This window comes from Dufourea novaeangliae, unplaced genomic scaffold (genome assembly GCF_001272555.1).
Source record: "Dufourea novaeangliae isolate 0120121106 unplaced genomic scaffold, ASM127255v1 scaffold23, whole genome shotgun sequence".
Classification (NCBI taxonomy): domain Eukaryota; kingdom Metazoa; phylum Arthropoda; class Insecta; order Hymenoptera; family Halictidae; genus Dufourea; species Dufourea novaeangliae.
This window is the reverse complement of record NW_015373894.1, coordinates 27,562-47,030: the sequence shown is the minus strand read 5'-3', so window position 1 is coordinate 47,030 and position 19,469 is coordinate 27,562. Positions and strand designations below refer to the sequence as shown.

The following is a 19,469-nucleotide window of genomic DNA, read 5'->3' as shown; positions in this document are numbered from 1 at the left end:
CAAGACATTATTATTTAATTATATAACCGTTTCACATACATTTTTACAATCTAAATAATACTTTTTTAAATGATAAAGACAAATCGACAAAAAAGTTTTAGTGATCATCACATAAAGTTTTTCATCAAAATGCTTCATGCTCAACGATAAAATTGTATATCTTTAACATTTCTTTCGTTAATAATTACAATAATATTTTACTAATATTTTGCCAGGAAATAATTTAAGGTCATATGAATGGAATTGTTACTAGGATAATATCCCTAGTAGTTTCCAATTTCTCCGCTAGCACTTTTATCAGGTCTTCGCTTCTGTATCACATTCCTTAGACTTCCTTATGTTACTTACTCTATCGTTATTAAATAAATTCGTTGGTAAACAATAGCAAATTTTCTGTTTGAAACTTTCATTGAAATTCGTCTAGTGGTAACGCAAATAGTTGGGAACCACTGTATACGGCATATTGTCATTGATATTGTCGTACTAGATGTGTTGCATGACACAAGGAAGATCGCGCCACGATAGCTTCGAGGACGCTCGCGATGGTGGAAAATGGAGTCTATTAACCTGTGATGTTGATACGATTGTTTTTAATCATTAAAAAGCTTTTCATGGAATTAAAATGGCTGGTAAAGTGTGGAATACAGAAATATGGAAAGCATGGGATAAACATGGGAAAAATGATTTGTAAGTGGTTAACGCGTTAACGTCCGAAGTGCGTTCGATTAATATTGAATTGATACTCTGCATACTATGTGCAATTGATGGTTGCAACTTATCTCTCCTGTTTCTCGCTCTTCTGAAGAGTTAATTGTCAATTAACGACTGTTTGCAGCCTCAAGTTAATCAAGCACAAATTTAAGGAAGGCAACACTACAGGTGAATATTTATTCTACCGCTTTACCCTATAGCCAGCTTGGCAACATGCTTCGAAATCTCGTATCTGTTTATACACATTAAAGTATGTCGGTCTCGTTTTAAGTCATTGGTACTCTATTATTCACGAAATCTACGATATTTTCTTTTTTTTGCCTTTATTCGGTATAAAAAATACAAATTTTATTCACTCAAAGTATACCTACTATATATCATTATACGTAAATTCTTTATGTTATATTTAAACTTGATTATATGTTGTTTTTTTTTTTTAAATATATAACATTATACGTATGTTGGGAATCTTAGACTCGAATTTATGAATTTTGGCCAGTCAGTGAAACGGAAGGGTCATTCTTATTTTATCCTTTCTTTGAATCACAGCATTAGAACTATTTGGTAGGCACTAACAATATTGGATGTCTTAGAGGCATAGTTAGGATGCAGTTTGCTTTAATTCGTGGTATTCCATAGATGCCTTCTAATTGAATATGATAAGCGAAAAGGATGATGCAGCAGCGTATTTCTCCTGCTGCAGAAATGACCAGCCAAAACTTGTGAACTCGAAGTGAACACTGTTTATTCAGTTTGTGAACAGTGAATAGGCATACAATGAATATAGAGCATACAACATGTTTTATACGTTCGTGTAATGTTCATTTTAATTCCAGAATGGAGAAGAGGATTGTACGAATTAATATCAAATGGAACCCATGGGAACATAAAAAGGGACGGTGTAGTTCAGACGTTAGGTGAACTCATGGTAAGATGGACGACGCATGATCTAGAAACATTATTGTCGCGAACAAGGTACATATTGTACTATGTTTTTACTCTATAAATCTATCAATTTTCAGAATATTGATGGAGCAATACCATCTGCGATAGTAGATATATTTACACTAATAGATGCGGAAGCACATAATGAAGAAAGAAATAATTTTTATTATATTGTGAAAGAATCTGAAAAGGTATCATTTTATAGGATAACAATAAACGCGATTGAAGTATTTACAATCGATTAAACAAAAAAAAACACAAATACAATGTCCTAATGACATAATTTATGTCATTTGCTTTTTGCACAGTTTCTAACAGATAGGATATTAAAGGAACGTTTAGAAATTGATACGTTGCAAGATGTAGGAACATTAAAGAATAAGAATTTCCAAACCAAATTCATTAAAGTGAAGACAAAGTTGTAGTACGTATATTTTTATATCCTTTTCGTCGGTTAATATATAACATTCCATGCAAACTAAGAGGACATATGTCTATAATATTTCTTCATTTCTTGCAGCTATAAGCAACGGAAATTTAATTTATTTAGAGAAGAAAGCGAAGGGTATTCTAAACTTATAGTGGAATTGAATCAGGAACGTCCAGAAAGTGAGGTACCAACGATATTAGAAATTGTTAAATCTTTAATCGGTACGTGTATGAAACTTTAATTTCTTTACACATACAGTTTATTGGTGAACTTTTTTATGCGAGCGGCACACATGTAACGATATGTATGTCATTTTTATAGGCTATTTCAATTTAGACCCTAACAGGGTACTTGACATTTTACTAGAAACCTTTGAGAATCGACCTCAGGACGATGCACTTTTTATTCCTCTAATTCGTTCATATATGAGTGATCAGCAGGTACTCTGCGAAGTTTTGGGATTTAAATATTGTTCAACCGTGAATGCTACTCCGTTTTCGTTGCAAAAAGTCACAGCGCTGATGTTGCAACACGGTGTCATTAAACTAGACGATATATTGCCATGGTTAGTGCCAGATGATAGGACCATCATTAAAGAACATGAACAGGCAATGAAACAAGCGAAAGAGTACGTTCGTAAGCTAAGTGTGATTTCCACTAAGGATAAAGAAGAGGTGCCGGAAGAGAAAGAGAACCCACAGGTAGAAATTCTCCTAACTATTCATAGAAATGTTTTTGTCGCCTGAAGTTTTCAGTTGTACGTTCATTTCTGTAATAGGATAAGTACGCGAGCAATCAAAAGTTCGGATTATGCGAAGCATTGTTAGAAATAGGAGCCTGGGAAGTAGCACAAAACCTATTCAATCGATTACCAGAACACAGTCTTACCGATCAACGTCCAATCGCGTTGTCACTGTGCAAAATGATTCAGTCTCTTATCGAACCTATTTATCGCAAGTGAGTCCCTTTTCGATTATTATCCGTCGTATAAACGAATTCAAAATTAAATTATCGTACTGTGCTGTCGCATTCCGTTCACAGAAATTGTATCATATCACCGAAAATACAAGGCAGAAGGGTTCCCCCTCTGAACAGCACGCTCGCCCCGAAATCGATAGAAGATCTCGAAGCGATTCACGATCAATTGTTGCCGATGCTCATCGTTCTTGGTCCGAATCTGCACCACGATCCCGTTTTAATGTACAAAATAATGAGGTTATGTCATGCGGCCATAAAGCAGTGCCCGTTGGATTCGAACAAGCAGCCGGTCGACAAAAATAATAACCTGTACTACGACGTGCTGACCATACTTGACGTGGCATTGCTGCCCTCGTTGTCGTTTATGGACTGCAACTGTTGCGTCGCGGAGGAGCTTTGGAACATTCTAAAGTATTATCCATATCAGAACCGTTACTGTTTGTACGCCCGTTGGAAGAACGATACGCCTCTGCAGCATGCAGCTCTGTTACGAAAGCGAGCAGATGCACAGAAAAAGATCAAATCCATCATGAAGAGAGTGAGCAAGGAAACTATCAAACCTGTGGGAAGATCGATAGGCAAATTGACTCACTCGTCACCTGGTGTTTTATTCGATTATGTTCTTATACAGATCCAGTTGTACGACAACCTCATAGGTACGCAGACAATTGTGTATGTCTCAAGAAACATTTAATTCTCTGACTGTTCTACGTGTTACAGGACCTGTTGTTGATTCCCTAAAATACCTGACGAACATTTCGTACGATGTACTTGGTTACTGTCTCGTGGAAGCACTGGCTGGTGCCGACAGAGACAGATTTAAGCACGATGGCACTAGCATATCCCTTTGGCTCCAGTCTCTCGCTTCATTCTGTGGAGCTATATTCAAGAAATATAACATCGAACTTACTGGTTTGCTGCAGTATGTGGCTAATCAACTCAAGGCACAAAAAAGGTACATTGTATAGGTTAACCTTATAATATACACTGTAATTTTTTTATTTTACATCACATCGTTGTACAGTTTTTCGAATAGACGTGAGGTGATAACATTGGTATTTGTTGGAATAAGTATTCTCCATACCTTTTTGCTTAGTTTTCATCAACCTTAAATAGCCATAAGAACGATGGTTTTGTACATCCTACTGTTCGCCTTTATTTTCAGCTTAGATTTATTAATATTGAAAGAGATAGTACAAAAGATGGCAGGTATCGAAGCTGCTGAAGAGATGACTTCGGATCAGTTGGACGCTATGGCAGGTGGTGACTTACTAAAAAACGAGGTAATCCCAGTTACCGGATATAATCAACTGCATTATTACAAACCTATTCATGCCTCCTTCGAAAAATGTTTTCTCTTAAGGCCGGTTACTTCAGCCAAGTACGAAATACAAAAAAATCGTCTCAACGATTAAAGGAAGCTCTTGCCGAGCACGATCTTGCTGTTGCTTTGTGTCTCTTGATGGCGCAACAAAAACACTGTGTTGTGTACAGGGAAACGGATAAATCTCACCTTAAACTTGTTGGTAAGTATCTTGCCCGATAGAATGTTTTGCTGTCAGTGAAATTTATGGATATATTATATCACCAAAAAATTACAGGAAAATTGTACGATCAGTGTCAAGATACGTTGGTACAATTTGGAACGTTCTTGGGCTCGACGATGACTGTGGACGAATATGTGGAGAGACTTCCCTCCATACATTCTATGCTGCAGGACAATCACATACATTCTGACGTTGCATTTTTCCTCGCGAGACCGATGTTCGCGCACGCTATTAACGTATGTAATCTATAGTCTGTTCTCTAAACCGAATTTCACGATAATTCGAGAATCCGAATACATAGAACGTTTTCAGATTAAATACGATGCCCTGCGTAAAGCTGACCCGAATTACAAGAAAATGTCCACCGCCATGAAGCAAGCAAAGTACGCGGAAGCTGCGCAAGCTGTGATGGCACCTGTTGCTCAATCCGTTCGGCCGTTGCATCCTCTGAAAGTGTGGGAGGACATATCACCTCAATTTCTGGTGACCTTTTGGTCCCTGTCCATGTACGATTTGTATGTTCCTGTTGAAAGTTATCAACGAGAGATTAATAAATTGAAGCAACTCGCGGCGCAAAGTGCCGATTCCAAAGATGTGGTACGCCAATCATGTCTTTAACGTTAGCAAAACAGTGTCTTTGTTTTAAGTTTTCACTAACGCCATCCTTACAGAATGTTGGCAAAGGGAAGAAGGAGCAAGAAAGATACACTACTCTAATCGAGAAGTTACAGGATGAAAGGAGAAAGCAAGAAGAGCACGTTGAGAAAGTGTTTGCATACCTCAGGTAAGTTTCCATCGACGAAGATGATTCTATGAATTGTATATTATTCTGACGTTCTAATGTTTGTACGCCAGACAAGAGAAGGATACATGGTTCTTGTCACGAAGCGCGAAATCAGCGAAAAACGAAACGATAACACAATTCCTTCAGTTGTGCCTGTTTCCCAGATGTACATTCACCACTGTGGATGCCATGTATTGTGCGAAGTTCGTTCACACTATACATTCTTTAAAGACTGCAAATTTTTCGACACTACTTTGCTACGACAGAGTAAGTAAGATCGATGGAATTGTGCGAGGACCCGAGAATCTGTTTAGTCAGAATCAGGAATTTTTCTCGGTGATCAGGTTCGGATCAGGCTTTGAAACGATTCCGAACATAATTGTTTCAAACTCTTATATAAAAGTTCTAATTGAAAGAGTTATGAAGAACCTTTATTCTGAATAACTGTTACGAAGAACCTAAATTTCAGGCTATATAAGTTTCAGTTACGGTTCCTATATCAGCTCCCATATCAGTATTGTTTAGGTTCTATATTAGTTGTATAACAGTTATTTTTTAGGTTCTATATCAGTTCTGAATAGAACCTAAAAAATAACTGTTATAGAACTGATATAGAACCTAAATAATACTGATATGGGAGCTGATATAGGAACTGTAACTGGAACTTAAATAACCTGAAATTTAGGTTCTTCTTAACAGTTATTCAGAATAAAAGTTCTTCATAACTGTTTCGAGAACTTAAACTAAAACCATAACAGTTTTCAAGCCCTGGTTAGGATCCACAAAAGCATCTCGTGGTGTGTAAGAATTTTGAGATTAGCCGTGATTTTGGGTTCTCGCACACCCTTACCGATGGAAATAAAGCAGAATATTCATTTAAATATAACCAAAATCTTTGCAGCTTTTCTGTGATATAACATATTCAGTTACCTCGTGCACCGAAAACGAAGCAAATCGTTACGGGAGATTTTTGTGCGCCATGCTAGAAACCGTGATGAGATGGCATTCTGAGAAAGCCATATTCGACAAGGTACGTGCTTCGGTATTTTCAAATTGTCGAACGTAATGTGTCAGTGGTTTATTCGATTTTTAGGAATGTAGCAATTATCCAGGATTTGTAACGAAATTTCGCGTCAGCAACCAATTCTCCGAAGCGAATGACATGGTAGGATTTGAAAATTACAGGCACGTGTGCCACAAATGGCATTACAAGATTACGAAGGTACTTGTCTTACGAATTCTTCCTCTTGATAGTTGTGCAAATTACAATGTGTTAAGACGATTTCGTGTTACAGGCTATCGTAGTTTGTCTGGATTCCAAGGATTATGTACAAATAAGAAATTCCTTAATAATATTAATAAAAATATTGCCGCATTTCCCTGTGCTGGCCAAGTTGTCTCAAATCCTCGAACGAAAAGTGGAGAAGGTGAGGGAAGAGGAGCGTGGACAACGCCAGGATCTGCATGTTTTGGCCACTTCGTATAGTGGCCAATTAAAAGCAAAAACTCCAAATATGATTCGAGAGGCAGACTTTCATCATGTGGGAGACAAGGTAGTTTGACTTGTTTTTATTTAAACGAGTGAATTTATCAGGGAGTGAAATGATACATTATTTGTAGGCTGGAAAGACGCAAGATACTGCAAACAGTGATACGTCGGAAAAAGCAACCGATGGGATGTCCAGTAAAGAGATTACAAATGGCGACACCCGGATAGAGAAGGAGAATAAGGAGCAACGAGAGAAACGAAGCGCATCGAATCAACTGTACCAGTAGGTTATTCCTTAAAAAGTAGTTCTCTAATAGTATTCCTTAAAAAATTATCATTTTGTTTTTCTTTGTAATGTAATATAGCGAAAGCTCGGAGAAAGTTAGAAAGAAAGAGGAGAGCAAGGAAAGTTCAGAGGGAAAGGACAAGCATGTAAAAAAGGAGGAGGTTAAGGAAGATGATTCGCTGGATAAGAAGGATCGTAAATACTACAAAGTAATTATACATTCCACAGAAATTTCTTTTCAATGTTTCGATGGATGTATTATTGTCTAATGTTAATTGCAGGAGGAACATTACTATAATACTGGTGTAGACAATTTAGATCGAGATCTTTCTAGTGTATCGAATAGTAGCGCTAGTTCCGGACCAACGCAAGATGGATCTGACAGAGGTTTGCATTAAAATGTTGTACAAATTATCGGGACGGTCGTGCTTTCTAGCGGTATTTATTGTGATTATTATTTGTCGTGATACTAACAATATTTGATTTTAGATGCCAAAAGAAGAAAAATTGAAACTATTCAAAAGGTGAGAAAACTAATGGTTGGCGTAGATTTATCTCCTCTGTATATCGTTCTATTTCTTTTTTTTTTTTTCTTTTTTTTTCGTTAATAGGAGGGAAGACGCGCGGAAGGCACTTTGGATAAGAAAGAACGCTCAAGCAAAAGCAAAATAAGGGAAGAACAGAAAGAACTACGCAGAGAAAAGAAAGTGGGACGGAAAAGGGTACATTTTATACTTGTAGTCTGTATTAAAGATTAAGTTGATACGTTTTACAATTAATTTATTGTTTTCCATTAAAACAGGACAGAGCAGAGGAATCAGCAGTTACAACCGAACAAAAACGAAGAAAAGATGACGAACGAGGTAACTACAGTTTTTATTTCAACAGTGGGAATATTTATTGTTACGTTTCCTTTTACGTGATAACCAACGGGATTGTTTTCAGCGAAAGGAACCCATCAAAATGGCGATATCCCCGAACACAGAGAAAAACATCATTACAACAAGGTCGGTAACTTCAGCTAAAAATTTTCCTATATTTCGAAACAATGAAAATAGGACGAATTGAGACTTGAGAAAAATCGATATCCATTCGAATACATTGAGAAAATCATTCTCTTAATGTTTTTGTATGTATTGCAATATTCGAACTATTTTTTTCTATAGTTAGAGAGCTGTTTTTCATCAGTTAATTACGAAATCTATTGTAAGTAGGTCTATTAGTTGTACTCCCCGTAAGTTTCATGTATGACACAGAGTGTAGCGTAGGATTAGAATAAGAAAAATTGTCCCTGTTCGATGAAAAATACTCAGCACACATTCGAGTCACATAATCACACTGTTTTATATAAATCTTGTTCGCATCACAGTTTTTTTTCTTTTTTTTTTTTATTCATTTATTCTGACATTCTGCCATCAATTAACTGAATCGTTTTTCTAACACTATTCCTTGACCCCTTAGTTGATAAAGACGTCCGCTTCGAGTACATTGAAAAGACGAAATGGGAGACAATAGCAAAGACCAGAAAAAATAGGTGATACTATCAAGTACCCAAACGTCGATATATTTGCAAAGAATGCATGGCATTCAGAAGAGTCATATGAAAATGTATTTTCAGGAAAAGTCACCCTACGCAAAGGAACGTACTCATGAACGGGAAGGTCGCGAAGGCAGAGACAAACAATATCCTTTTCTGAATGCCTGTGTTAAATATTGATATAACCTGATTAATAGAAAGATAAATATATTCCTTAACTCCCAGCACTAGAAGGAGTTCGGATCCCAAACGAAGATGATGTACAACAATGGAAAAAAATTTGACTTAACATTTTATATACTACGTTTGGTGTTGCATGTAATTAAGGTAGAATTCAAATAATAAAGCAAAATAGTGAATAATTTGTATATTATATTGACGTCCAATTTTATAAAATAAACTAGGTAACAAAAGCTTTCTTTGGTACACATTCAATTCAGGTCTGAGATTTGTACATACTACAGAAATGTTTTATATAATTTATAATAAATAGCAGTTGATGATTTCAATAAAGACATTGTCGGACGATCCGTGGTTTGTTGTTCAATGATTATTTATGATCACTATTTCAAATTTCCTCTAAAACACAGAGAACTATCACAGTGACATACATATCCATCAAACTCTTACCTACTTTGTAGATAAAATAATTAATATAAATTTCATTGCAGCGTGAATACTGTATTTTGTACATGTTGTTTCAATGATACTCATTTTATTGCTACTAAAGCACTGTGTATTAATGTTACGGTGAATTATTGATAAAATTGTAGTAATATTGATCTGCTTTCAGACTCTCCTCCTCTAGCCGTTTAAGCCTCAGTTTCGCATCTTGAAGAATATCTTCTGTCGAACTGCTTTCGCTAACAATTGTATTTGTATTTACAGTTTGAGTTGGAACTTCGATGGTAGCAGGCCTTAAAACTCGTATTCCTTCTATTTGCCGAGACAACTGAAGAGCACGTTGGGTGATCTGTTCTATTCTTAATTGTTGCTCTTGTATAAGAGCATTCAATTCCTCCTTCTCTTTAGTTAGTACTTTGATTTTGTCTTCTTGCAACATATCGATAACAAAGTCCGTTTGAACCTCCATATTTTGTAAATTTTGACTAGTAGATACACCTTCCAATTTCTTCTGTTCTTGCAATTGTTTCAAGTCTTCCTCCAGTTTCATACAGAAATTCTGTTCCCTCTGCAGTCTGTAAGCATGTGAGTACATAGAAATTATTAAAATAATGTGTAATATATGCTGTCTGAAGAAAGTGTTTGGCGATTTTTATAATATAAAACTAAAAATTCGTTTATCAGGAAATGTGTGTGTGTACAAATACTTTTTTTTATTTATTATGCGGACAGAGTCATACCTATTTTCTTCTTGTAATAACAATCTTTCCTTTGATGCCAATTCCATTTCTTTCTGTAGAATCTTCTGTTCGTTACACTGCTTCGTCTCCTTCAATTCTTTTTCTTTCAAGCTCATCGAATGCATGACATTCTAGAAGAATTATACTTTTCTATTGCAACTTTCCCAAAAGATTCTTTAACCATGAAACTAAAGTGCTAGCTACCTGAACCTGTCGCAATTTTGTGTTCAACATTTCAACTTGCTGTTCAACAAGCACTGCTTGTTCTTTCAGCATCGTCTCTCTCTCTTGCAATTTGTTATTGACTACTTGTTTATGCATCGATACCTTTCTCTTCAATGCAAGTAACTTTTCCACATGTGAGTTATAAGACACCCACGAAAATTTTGTTTGAGTAGATTCGTTGCAGAGAGCTACATTCTCTTTTATTGGTACGCTATTGTGCGTATTATAAGAAAACATAGTTATGCACTTCAATATACACAAGAGCAGCGGCATATCATTCTCAACGTATTGCGATACAACATATTGTCCTTTTACGTCATGGGGATTAATACCTAGTGTCTCTAGTACATGGAACACATAATCATTTTGTAACTTCTCTTTTACACCACTCTCGCTCCCATCGGAACTCTGAACCGTCTTGTTCGAGAAATTGATTAAAAGTGGTGCTTCACTGGCAAATACCGACAGGGTATAAGCATAATTAAGATTAAATAAATACTCTGCTATCAATAGATCGTAAACATACTGTTTTGCGGATTTGGGATGATCGGTTTTCAAACCAAGATCCTTATTCTTCAATGCGTTAATTAGATTCTGACGAAGGTGCGTTCTTATGTTCGATAACACACCAGATTTCTCAAACCTACGAACAGCACGAATACATAAATTACTCGAAATATAAAACTTAACCTGTCTTCTTTCTTTGAACATGTTGCGTGGAAGTTTACTCACCATTTATACATGGACGAGTAACATTCTTGATCCATATCACAACGAATAATTTTGAACGGTTGTCGAATAAAAATATAAATGGTCAGACAATTCTCGACAACAAACAGATCTGTTGGATCTGTTGTGTTACACGAAAAATTTAAATCTCGCGTTTAATGTCGATACGCCATTGTATCGATGTTGTTTATCGATCCGTTGGCACTCGAAAAAAAACACCATGAACGTAACGTACATATTTACAAGTACGTGAATTTATTTATATAACTGTACAAAAACCGTTGTTTATGTACATTATTCGGGTAGCTTCGTATAATTTAAATAAGTACAAGTACGAGCAAAATACCACACTTCCTCGAGCGTGATACTGATCTAATATCAATCATTTAACACAAAAACACTAGTGAGAACAAAGTATGAACAATGTAAAAAATACTACTACATAGACTGCGGATTTTATGTATCTGAGACGAAAAAGCATATAAAATAAAAATTAATATTTATCAAACTCCGATATTTAGAGAATAATTTATAAAAGTACAGAGTTGCATAAATGTCCGCAGTCTGCCGACAATAAATTAGGGAAAATATAATATAAAAAGTTACGAACAAAAAAAAAAATAGAAAACTTTCACGCAATCATACATTTCTCTCGTATCGCAAAGAAATCGAATGGCATCATCATATTGTAGAATTTGTAATGTTCACGAGTTACCGCATCCCAGATAGCACATGACGTCTAATGATGCCTTGAAGACGTCTTAAAGGCGCCTTAGACCTAAAATAGCCGTAAAATGGACGTCTTTAAGGCGTCATGTGCTATCTGGGACAGTACGAGTGTTACTGTATTCTCTGTTATTTTGAAATGAGTATCAGTTGTCCTGCAACCATGAGGAAACACGTTTCAAAAGGAGAATTGTCTGCGTTACTGATAACTCTTTTAAGAGACTTTGGCTTTCTTCGCATCTGTTTTCTTGTATTTCGTTCGTTTGCTCGTGGCCGTCGATTCCACTTCCTGCGAAAAATCGTACTTCGCTGCGAGTCGTTCCCTTATAAGTAAACCACGGATCAATTTTCTCCAATTCCCATAAACTCTCTTCTCTAGTTTCTCCCTAGCCCGTTTAGCTGCTTCAACTTGTTCCGTCTCCCAGGCTTCTCTCAAGATATCTTCGTATTCGGAACAAACAACATACCCTTCGATAGCGGGCACCGCACCCATACACCCAAAGTTGAAGCCCACCACAGCTGGCGCACAATCGATGTTCAGCTTTCTAGCGATACGGTTTAACGCTGGAACTGATATAATATCATTAGATAATGCTGCTTAGTACCTATTCTATAGTCTTTGTATACTTACGATTTATATGGACAGTGCCCTTTGGAAGCATACACTGCTTGAACAGATCTACATTTCCATATTCATTTCGTGGTACAATACCATCCTTTGCTTCTGGTGGCTCGTAATCTGTGGTCTGCCATTCACCAAACACTTCCAGCGCTGAATTCTTGATTATCGCTCCAGACAGCTGTTATAATCACGTAATTTTTTATATTCAATGCCACTTTTTCATATATTTAACAGAATTATCTAACGAACGGTTTATGGTTACCTTGTCATATTTCGGACGAGCTTTCACTATTTTGTAAGGTTCCTGATTTGGTTTCACGACTTTAGCTTTTTTCAGCCATGTTTCCCTCGAGCAAAGGCTGTGCACACAGTGACGAGAGTAAATGGCCTCACCCGAGGAAGTGTGCCCCAATGGTACGCAATCTGGAGGGTACAATGCTTCGAATTTCAGTAAATGCCTCGCAATGACGTACAATGGATGTCCTTTACATTCGCCAATGGTTTTAGGCAACGGCTGCTCCAGTTCTCTGGAATGTAAAAATAGTTTTAACATTGGGAAGTGTAAGTTTCTTGTGAACAAACGAATCTGACTGAATATGTACTTGTCTAAAAGCATCTGATCTTCGGCTCTAGATATAGCAGTATTTTTTTCCTTCCAATAGGACAGCGTTTCCGTCCACCATTTCTCGTCGATGCGTTCCTTACGCGTAACTGTGAGCCAATGTGAGCAATAACGTCTAGTCACATCCTTTATCAAGTTCTCAGAGTTCCAAGCTACTACGTATAATACAGGCTTCTTTGCTTTTTTCTGTAACAGAGAACATGCATTATCGCTGTACAAATTAAGTTCTGAAGTATAATATAAATGATTCTTCGGGCTACTCACATATATTTCGGTAACACAATGAACCTTCTCTTCCATTACACTCACACAGATCCAACTTTCTTCTGATTCTAGGTATACTTCAGCCCATAGATCTTGGGACTTCCTTCCTTTGTTTGTTTCCTCATTTTCACTGTCAGAAGATAATAACTTGTTACTAGTTTTCTTGCTAGTCTTGGAACTTTGTGCCTTTTCTTCTTTCTCGTTGATCCATTTTTTGTTCATTACGCGTTTCAACTTAGGTTGAAATTCTGCCTCAGAATCTGTAGATTCTTCTTCTATGAAATACTTTGACTTTGTACTATTGTTCTTTGAACTTGAATCTGTAGACTTCTTAGACTGATCATCTTCAGACGAAATATTAAGTTTTCTAGATCTCAACTGCCTTACACTGGACACATTTTTGTTACCTTCTACTGTACTGGACTCACTTTTCTTTCCAGTATGTTTGACACTTGAATCTTTGGCTGCGTTGATTGTTGTCTTAGAATCTTGGGTAGCGTCAGATTTAATTTTTTTCACCTTGGTTTGTGACTTTAAACGTAAAATTTCTGCTGCCCTCTTCTTAGCTTCTATGCTGGCGTTCTTCTTTGCTTCTGGGCTATTTTGAATAATGATTTCTTTTTCAGGTGGTTCCTTTTTCTTGGATTTTGCACTGGTTTTCTCTTTAGCTGATTTACTTTTTGACTTATCCTGTTGCCCCTTCGAATCAAGTTTAAATATTGGATTATCGCTCAGTGCTTTGTGAGGTGGACCAAGTGATACAACTAAACGGCAATGCAAACCCAAAGCTCTCATCATGGCAACATATAGCACAACCAGCTCCCTATAATCAGTAATCTTCTTTTCCCGCAATAACTTTAACAAATTTTCATTATTTATACATGCGTTACCGTTGCTTTCAACAGCTTCAATTTCAAATATACGTTTGAACCATTTTGTAAATTTCTCCAAATACGTGAGATCGATCCTGTTCTTTGGGTATTTGTCAGACGACATTAAGGACAACACAGTTGACATTACTTCAGGCTGATTTGCTTGGCGGTTCAAGTGAAATCCGTAAGCCAGCCAACAAAGTAAACCTACTTTCTCTATGTATACTTGATTTGCTCTCAATTTCCTTTTCAAAATAGTCATCAAATCTTGGCTGCTCTTTTTCTTTCTATTTGACGTAAAGCTAGTACCAGGCAAAATGATCTTAACACCATCCTTTGGGATAGTATACTCTGGAGTATCCTCTGTGTCATCCTCTTCCTTTATAGTTACCTGTTTGAGGCTCTTTTTATTGGAAGAATTTCCACTGGTCTCTCCTTGCAGCAGAAGTTCATTGATTTCATTTGATGATACATTGTCAACCTCCTTCTTTGGTACTTGCACCTTTTCCTCTTTCTTTTGTGGCGCAGTGTGTTCAGGAGATGATTCCTCCTGCTTGATACAATCATCATTGGCTTCGAGTTTCTGTGATCTTTCTAAATTTTTTAAAACCTGAGTGAACAATTCGATGTTACTAGTTTGACTGACATTCTCGAGATCCTCCTCCTCGGAGCTTTCATTCTCAGTGTCACTGCGTAGCGCGGGTACATTAACTTTACGATGTTTCTCCACGAAGAAACTGGAATTTAAATTGATCTTCTCTGGATCTACCAGAAACTCATCGCTACTATCGGAACTGTTGCCTTCCGATAAACCGCTCATCTCAGAAACCTCGTCGAGTCACAATATTCTTTACAATTCTTCTTCAGTTGTCACCCTCCCGCCTTACATCATGTCGCATCACATGTTTCTACGTCTCATAAGTATAAGCGCAATGTTATTATTTATCATGCAGTACATACACCCATTGCATAAAGACAAATTTACAAAAAGGTAAAACGCTCGATGACAGGAATGTTTGATACTGCACAAAATATTTCTTTTATTTGTTGTTTCATTCGGAACAATTCGGAAATTATTTATTTCGGGATAGAGGGTGCTTTGGTAGGCACTCAATATTTTCCTTACATGTAATGATATGTAATGGAAATTCTTATAATCGTGAAGGGAAGAAGGCAGAAATCTTGTCTTTTCATATTATTAAAAAGAAATAATTGAATTTTCAAATATCTGATATTTATCCCATAAACAGTACTTAAAATTGTGACATCATTCTAAACTAATAAGAGTATATAGAGTTTCGCCTGGTTTCGTCGTTATATTTGACTACAATCGAAATTAATTATAAATTTGGAAATGAAGAGTCTAATAAAAAAACACGATCTTTTTAATTGTAATTTCTGAAAACATTATTGTTTGTAAAATACTACTCAGCATAGAAATATTTATCAAAGTCTTCAGCAGAGGGCGCTTTCAATGGACAATTCTATATACTAGTATATACCATGGCGGCCATGACGGTTCTTCCCAGTTCTTCCGTTACATTTGAACTGATTGGTAACGCCGTTACCGTAACGGTTGTTCATCATTGTTCACTCTAGTCACTCTCGTTGAAGCTTTCGTCGAAAAACGTTGTCAGGTAAGCACATTTCACCTTTTCGTAATCTATCCCCATCCACGTATATTATTGCATAAAACACACAGAAAGCAATAGTTTTTCGATCAGTTATCTCACAGCATATCGTCTATTGTTATATTTATTCTTAATTTTCAACAGAAAACCTGTAATTCTTTTTTAAAATGATGATCTACATAGTCTCGTTCGTATGATACATTTTGTGATTACGATCGTAAAATAGTTCTGAATTCATTTAAAAAAATTAGAATATTTCTCGTGATTAGATTGTCGGGATTTTGAATTGTAATTTCTCATTTTTCTTTTAGATTTTTGAGATACACGTGTGTTGAAGCGTGCCTTTGCACCATTTCGGTTTTGGCTTGTTAGCAATCTCTTTAGTGAGTATCTTTATTGTTTCTAACTTTATATAAGTGCACTATCGTTACGTTAAACGTTAATTTTATACCAAATTTTTGAGTCGCCCGTTAACACGTGCTTTCGTACCTAATGAATAGTTTCCTCAAATATTTATACAAGCTTGTATTTTCTAATGATGTTTTGTTACTGCCCCAGTCTGAGCATTATGTGAATGATTCAGTTTTTTCTGATATAGATGTAGCAACTTTATAATTAATGTGTGTAAACCACATATATGCAAGTGTGATATTTTCTTGCAGATAAGATGTGCAACATAATGCGGTATTGTTCACTGGATCCATTTACAGCTGATATTGGTAATTAATTCTAAATTTATTTATATGAATATGAAGGAATATAGTTTATTGGTTCCCCGTGGGGTTACAATTACACTTCCGCTCCTTAACCTAACTTTACATCTTCTCTTATTACTTAATCATAATCTTAAACTAACTTAATCTAATTCACCGTTACATTTTCTTTATCTTCCTTCCCCCCCCCTCTCTCTCTCTGTCCTCCTTTCCGACCTGTTTTTTTTTCGTCTTTTCCTTTTCGCAAATATTATCCTGCTTATCGTTTTCTCTCCTTATCTTACTTTTCTATTTTCCGCTTTTTCGCTTTTCCGCATTACTTATTCCTATTCGCTCGCTCTAGTTTCTCTCTCTCGTTTTGTGCCCTATCTGTACTTCCGTTCCACCTTTCACACCTTCTCCCTCTCTTCCTCTTTTTCTTCCTCTTACCCCCTGGATTTCTCAACCTCTCTCATCCCTAAATTCATTTATATATATAATATTTATAAAACCTTGTATTTACTATGATGTTAAGTTACTGCCCCAGTCTGAGTATTATGTGAATGATTCAGTTTTTCCTGAGATAGACCTTGTAATTTTATAATTAACGTGTATAAACCACATGTATGCAGGTATGATACTTTCTTGCAGGTAAAATGGAGCAACATTACAATGCGGTATCGTTCACTGGGTCCATTTGCAGCTGATATTGGTAATTAATTCTACATTCATTTATATACATAATATTTATAGAAGCTTATATTTACTACGATGTTAAGTTACTGCCCCAGTCTGAGTGTTATGTGAATGATTCAGTTTTTCCTGAGATAGATTTTGTAATTTTGAATTAACGCGTGTAAACCACATGTATGCAAGTGTGATACTTTCTTGCAGATAAGATGAGCAATATTATAATGCGATATTGTTCACCGGATTCATTCGCACTCGATATTGGTAATCAATTTTACATTCTTTATAGAGATATTATGTAGCAATTGAATATATGATGCATTTTAATATGACAACCCCAGTCAATCAGAAATATTATGTAGAGTGTGTATTCTGATCATTTTAAAATGCAACATTTCCGCCGTATATCTTGTACTTTTTCTATTAGCAAAGGTATTCGTAATTGCAGGAGAGATTGAGAATGGATAAATATTGTAACGCTTGAAAGTAATTTCAAGATATTTGAATTATAATACCGAACAGTATGGATAGATACTCTCGGGAAAAGAAACACTTGAAACTGAGAAGGTAACATTAACATCTTCATTATGCTTTAAATAGCATTGTAAAAATTGTTTATGATGAATTTTAGTTATCCCTGTCATACATGCACATATGGTGATAGTACTACACTGATATTGATTTCTGTCTGTAAAAATATATAACAAGTAATATTCCTTGTTATAATTAGAGGAAATTTTTATGTTACAGAAACTAGGACCGAGTAAAATAGTCATTTCTTTGATTGGTCTACAAGTGGCAAAGGTAAGCAATGCCTTTTTCTTTGATTACACCCATACCTCGCTTTACGGCCTAAGTACGTTCCGGAAAAGTTGGCCATAAAGTGAAAAGCCGTATAACGAATCAATTATTTTGATACAAACCCATACAAATTCAATTGGATCTGTTCCAATTTTTTTTATAAAATAATATAGTTTTTAGTTCATAAAGCATTTTATAAACAGAAGGTCGCTAACAGTACAGCATTTTTTTGGCCATATAACGAAACATTGTTGGCCGTAAATTGAAAAAGTACCATAATTAAAATAGGCCGTTATAGCCAAATGTATAAAGAGCGGTAGTATAGCAAGGTATGGGTGTAGTTGATTTTCCTTTGCAACTACAATAATGAATTTTATGATGATTTTATTATTGACAAGCATATGTCTGAGTAATTTGATGCAACTTTTTGTCTGATTACATTTCGAAACAGTATAAACTGTAGCATTCCTGTAGCACTAAGAGTTAATTCAGTGTTATGTTGTTACAGATGTTTTAAACACTTCCTCTATGATGTACGAGGTGCAGTAATTCTATGGCGAAATCAGGTGAGCAATTACACAATTGTAATAGGTTTAATATCTTGTTTATAAACTGTGATGTTAGACCAATATATGCTAAGATGATTTACCAGTGTGATATTCACTTGCCCTCGTTAAGTTGAAAGTTAAATATTTTGCATAGTCACGGAAATTACGGTAGTCTAATAGTATTTTATTTTTCTGTTTTCGCAGATTGTTTTTTTTTTAACAGTTTATTTTACCTTGCATCTACAATAATCAATTTTATGATGATTTATTTATTGACAAGCATATGTCTGAGTAATTTGATGCAACTTTTTGTCTGATGACATTTCGAAACAGTATAAACTGTAGCATTCCTGTAGCACTAAGAGTTAATTCAGTGTTATATTGTTACAGATGTTTTAAACAGTTCCTGTATGATGTACGAGTTACAGTAATTCTATGGCGAAGTCAGGTGAGCAATTACATAATTTTAATAGGTTTAATATCTTTAGAAACTATGATGTTACAACAATATACGCTAAGATGATTTACCATCGTGATATTCACTTGCCCTCACTGAGTTAAAAATCAGTAAAATATTTTGCATAGACACAGAAATTATGGTAGTCTAAAAGTATTTTATTTTTCTGTTTTTGCAGATATCGTGCAAGTTACACTGTACAGTAGTACAAATGGGAATATATGGAATGAAAAGGTAGAGAATGTATTTAAAATATACTTTATACTTTTTACAGAACGGCGAGTAACCAAAGAGCAGAAAATAATAAGCTTTTTATCTTTAATGATGTTTCACAATATACGCTATGAAGTTTTTAATGATAATCAACGTTGTATCTGAAATGATAACGTTATTTTAATATAATGCTGTTGTATATTTATGAAGTATAAGGTTTGCTAATTTTGGTTTCAGATATGCGTAAAAACTATACGGAATGAGTGATTGTTTAGGAAAAGTTAAATTTATTCGATAAAAGATTTA

At 35.5% G+C, this 19,469-nt stretch overlaps 4 protein-coding genes and 1 long non-coding RNA gene across 5 annotated transcripts; 3 read left to right on the top strand and 2 right to left on the bottom strand.

The window, feature by feature from the left end:
- The first annotated feature begins 537 nt into the window (after positions 1 to 537).
- On the top strand, positions 538 to 2,081 carry LOC107189409. The gene is made up of 5 exons (XM_015577938.1): positions 538 to 687; positions 836 to 879; positions 1,548 to 1,639; positions 1,734 to 1,847; positions 1,965 to 2,081. Exons 1-5 carry the CDS (start codon positions 623 to 625, stop codon positions 2,079 to 2,081), a joined length of 432 nt encoding a protein of 143 aa, XP_015433424.1. The 5' UTR covers positions 538 to 622.
- A 470-nt stretch (positions 2,082 to 2,551) lies between these two features.
- LOC107189398 (THO complex subunit 2) lies at positions 2,552 to 8,852 on the top strand. The gene is made up of 22 exons (XM_015577926.1): positions 2,552 to 2,787; positions 2,865 to 3,043; positions 3,128 to 3,720; positions 3,785 to 4,019; positions 4,230 to 4,347; positions 4,428 to 4,590; positions 4,666 to 4,847; positions 4,924 to 5,208; positions 5,283 to 5,395; positions 5,467 to 5,662; positions 6,297 to 6,425; positions 6,489 to 6,617; positions 6,691 to 6,948; positions 7,016 to 7,167; positions 7,250 to 7,379; positions 7,452 to 7,557; positions 7,660 to 7,694; positions 7,782 to 7,892; positions 7,973 to 8,033; positions 8,116 to 8,177; positions 8,632 to 8,704; positions 8,789 to 8,852. Exons 1-21 carry the CDS (start codon positions 2,608 to 2,610, stop codon positions 8,683 to 8,685), a joined length of 3,471 nt encoding a protein of 1,156 aa, XP_015433412.1. The 5' UTR covers positions 2,552 to 2,607; the 3' UTR covers positions 8,686 to 8,704; positions 8,789 to 8,852.
- Positions 8,853 to 9,153: 301 nt separating this feature from the next.
- LOC107189676 (filament-like plant protein 1) lies at positions 9,154 to 11,185 on the bottom strand. The gene is made up of 4 exons (XM_015578263.1): positions 11,029 to 11,185; positions 10,276 to 10,939; positions 10,072 to 10,202; positions 9,154 to 9,906 (listed from the first exon to the last, which is right to left on the bottom strand). The coding sequence occupies exons 1-4, from the start codon at positions 11,061 to 11,063 to the stop codon at positions 9,453 to 9,455; spliced, it is 1,284 nt and encodes a 427-aa protein (XP_015433749.1). The 5' UTR covers positions 11,064 to 11,185; the 3' UTR covers positions 9,154 to 9,452.
- Positions 11,186 to 11,881: 696 nt separating this feature from the next.
- Positions 11,882 to 15,189, bottom strand: LOC107189549 (DNA repair protein complementing XP-C cells homolog). The gene is made up of 5 exons (XM_015578112.1): positions 13,260 to 15,189; positions 12,976 to 13,181; positions 12,636 to 12,900; positions 12,383 to 12,551; positions 11,882 to 12,321 (listed from the first exon to the last, which is right to left on the bottom strand). Exons 1-5 carry the CDS (start codon positions 14,949 to 14,951, stop codon positions 11,966 to 11,968), a joined length of 2,688 nt encoding a protein of 895 aa, XP_015433598.1. The 5' UTR covers positions 14,952 to 15,189; the 3' UTR covers positions 11,882 to 11,965.
- A 2,705-nt stretch (positions 15,190 to 17,894) lies between these two features.
- Positions 17,895 to 19,469, top strand: LOC107189757. Its single transcript, XR_001516236.1, has 5 exons — positions 17,895 to 17,948; positions 18,454 to 18,511; positions 18,884 to 18,941; positions 19,129 to 19,184; positions 19,401 to 19,469. It is a non-coding gene; the product is annotated as an uncharacterized LOC107189757 (long non-coding RNA).

Coding starts and splice junctions, on each gene's coding strand:
- LOC107189409 (XM_015577938.1), top strand. CDS start 623: ATGGCTGGTAAAGTGTGGAATACAGAAATATGGAAAGCATGGGATAAA. Junction 688..835: donor AAACATGGGAAAAATGATTT/GTAAGTGGTTAA, acceptor GACTGTTTGCAG/CCTCAAGTTAATCAAGCACA. Junction 1,640..1,733: donor AGACGTTAGGTGAACTCATG/GTAAGATGGACG, acceptor ATCAATTTTCAG/AATATTGATGGAGCAATACC.
- LOC107189398 (XM_015577926.1), top strand. CDS start 2,608: ATGTTGCAACACGGTGTCATTAAACTAGACGATATATTGCCATGGTTA. Junction 4,020..4,229: donor CAACTCAAGGCACAAAAAAG/GTACATTGTATA, acceptor CTTTATTTTCAG/CTTAGATTTATTAATATTGA. Junction 8,178..8,631: donor AAAAACATCATTACAACAAG/GTCGGTAACTTC, acceptor TTGACCCCTTAG/TTGATAAAGACGTCCGCTTC.
- LOC107189676 (XM_015578263.1), bottom strand. CDS start 11,063: ATGGATCAAGAATGTTACTCGTCCATGTATAAATG. Junction 10,940..11,028: donor TACTCGTCCATGTATAAATG/GTGAGTAAACTT, acceptor TGCTGTTCGTAG/GTTTGAGAAATCTGGTGTGT. Junction 9,907..10,071: donor TTATTACAAGAAGAAAATAG/GTATGACTCTGT, acceptor ACATGCTTACAG/ACTGCAGAGGGAACAGAATT.
- LOC107189549 (XM_015578112.1), bottom strand. CDS start 14,951: ATGAGCGGTTTATCGGAAGGCAACAGTTCCGATAGTAGCGATGAGTTT. Junction 12,901..12,975: donor GATCAGATGCTTTTAGACAA/GTACATATTCAG, acceptor TTTACATTCCAG/AGAACTGGAGCAGCCGTTGC. Junction 12,552..12,635: donor CTCGTCCGAAATATGACAAG/GTAACCATAAAC, acceptor TGATTATAACAG/CTGTCTGGAGCGATAATCAA.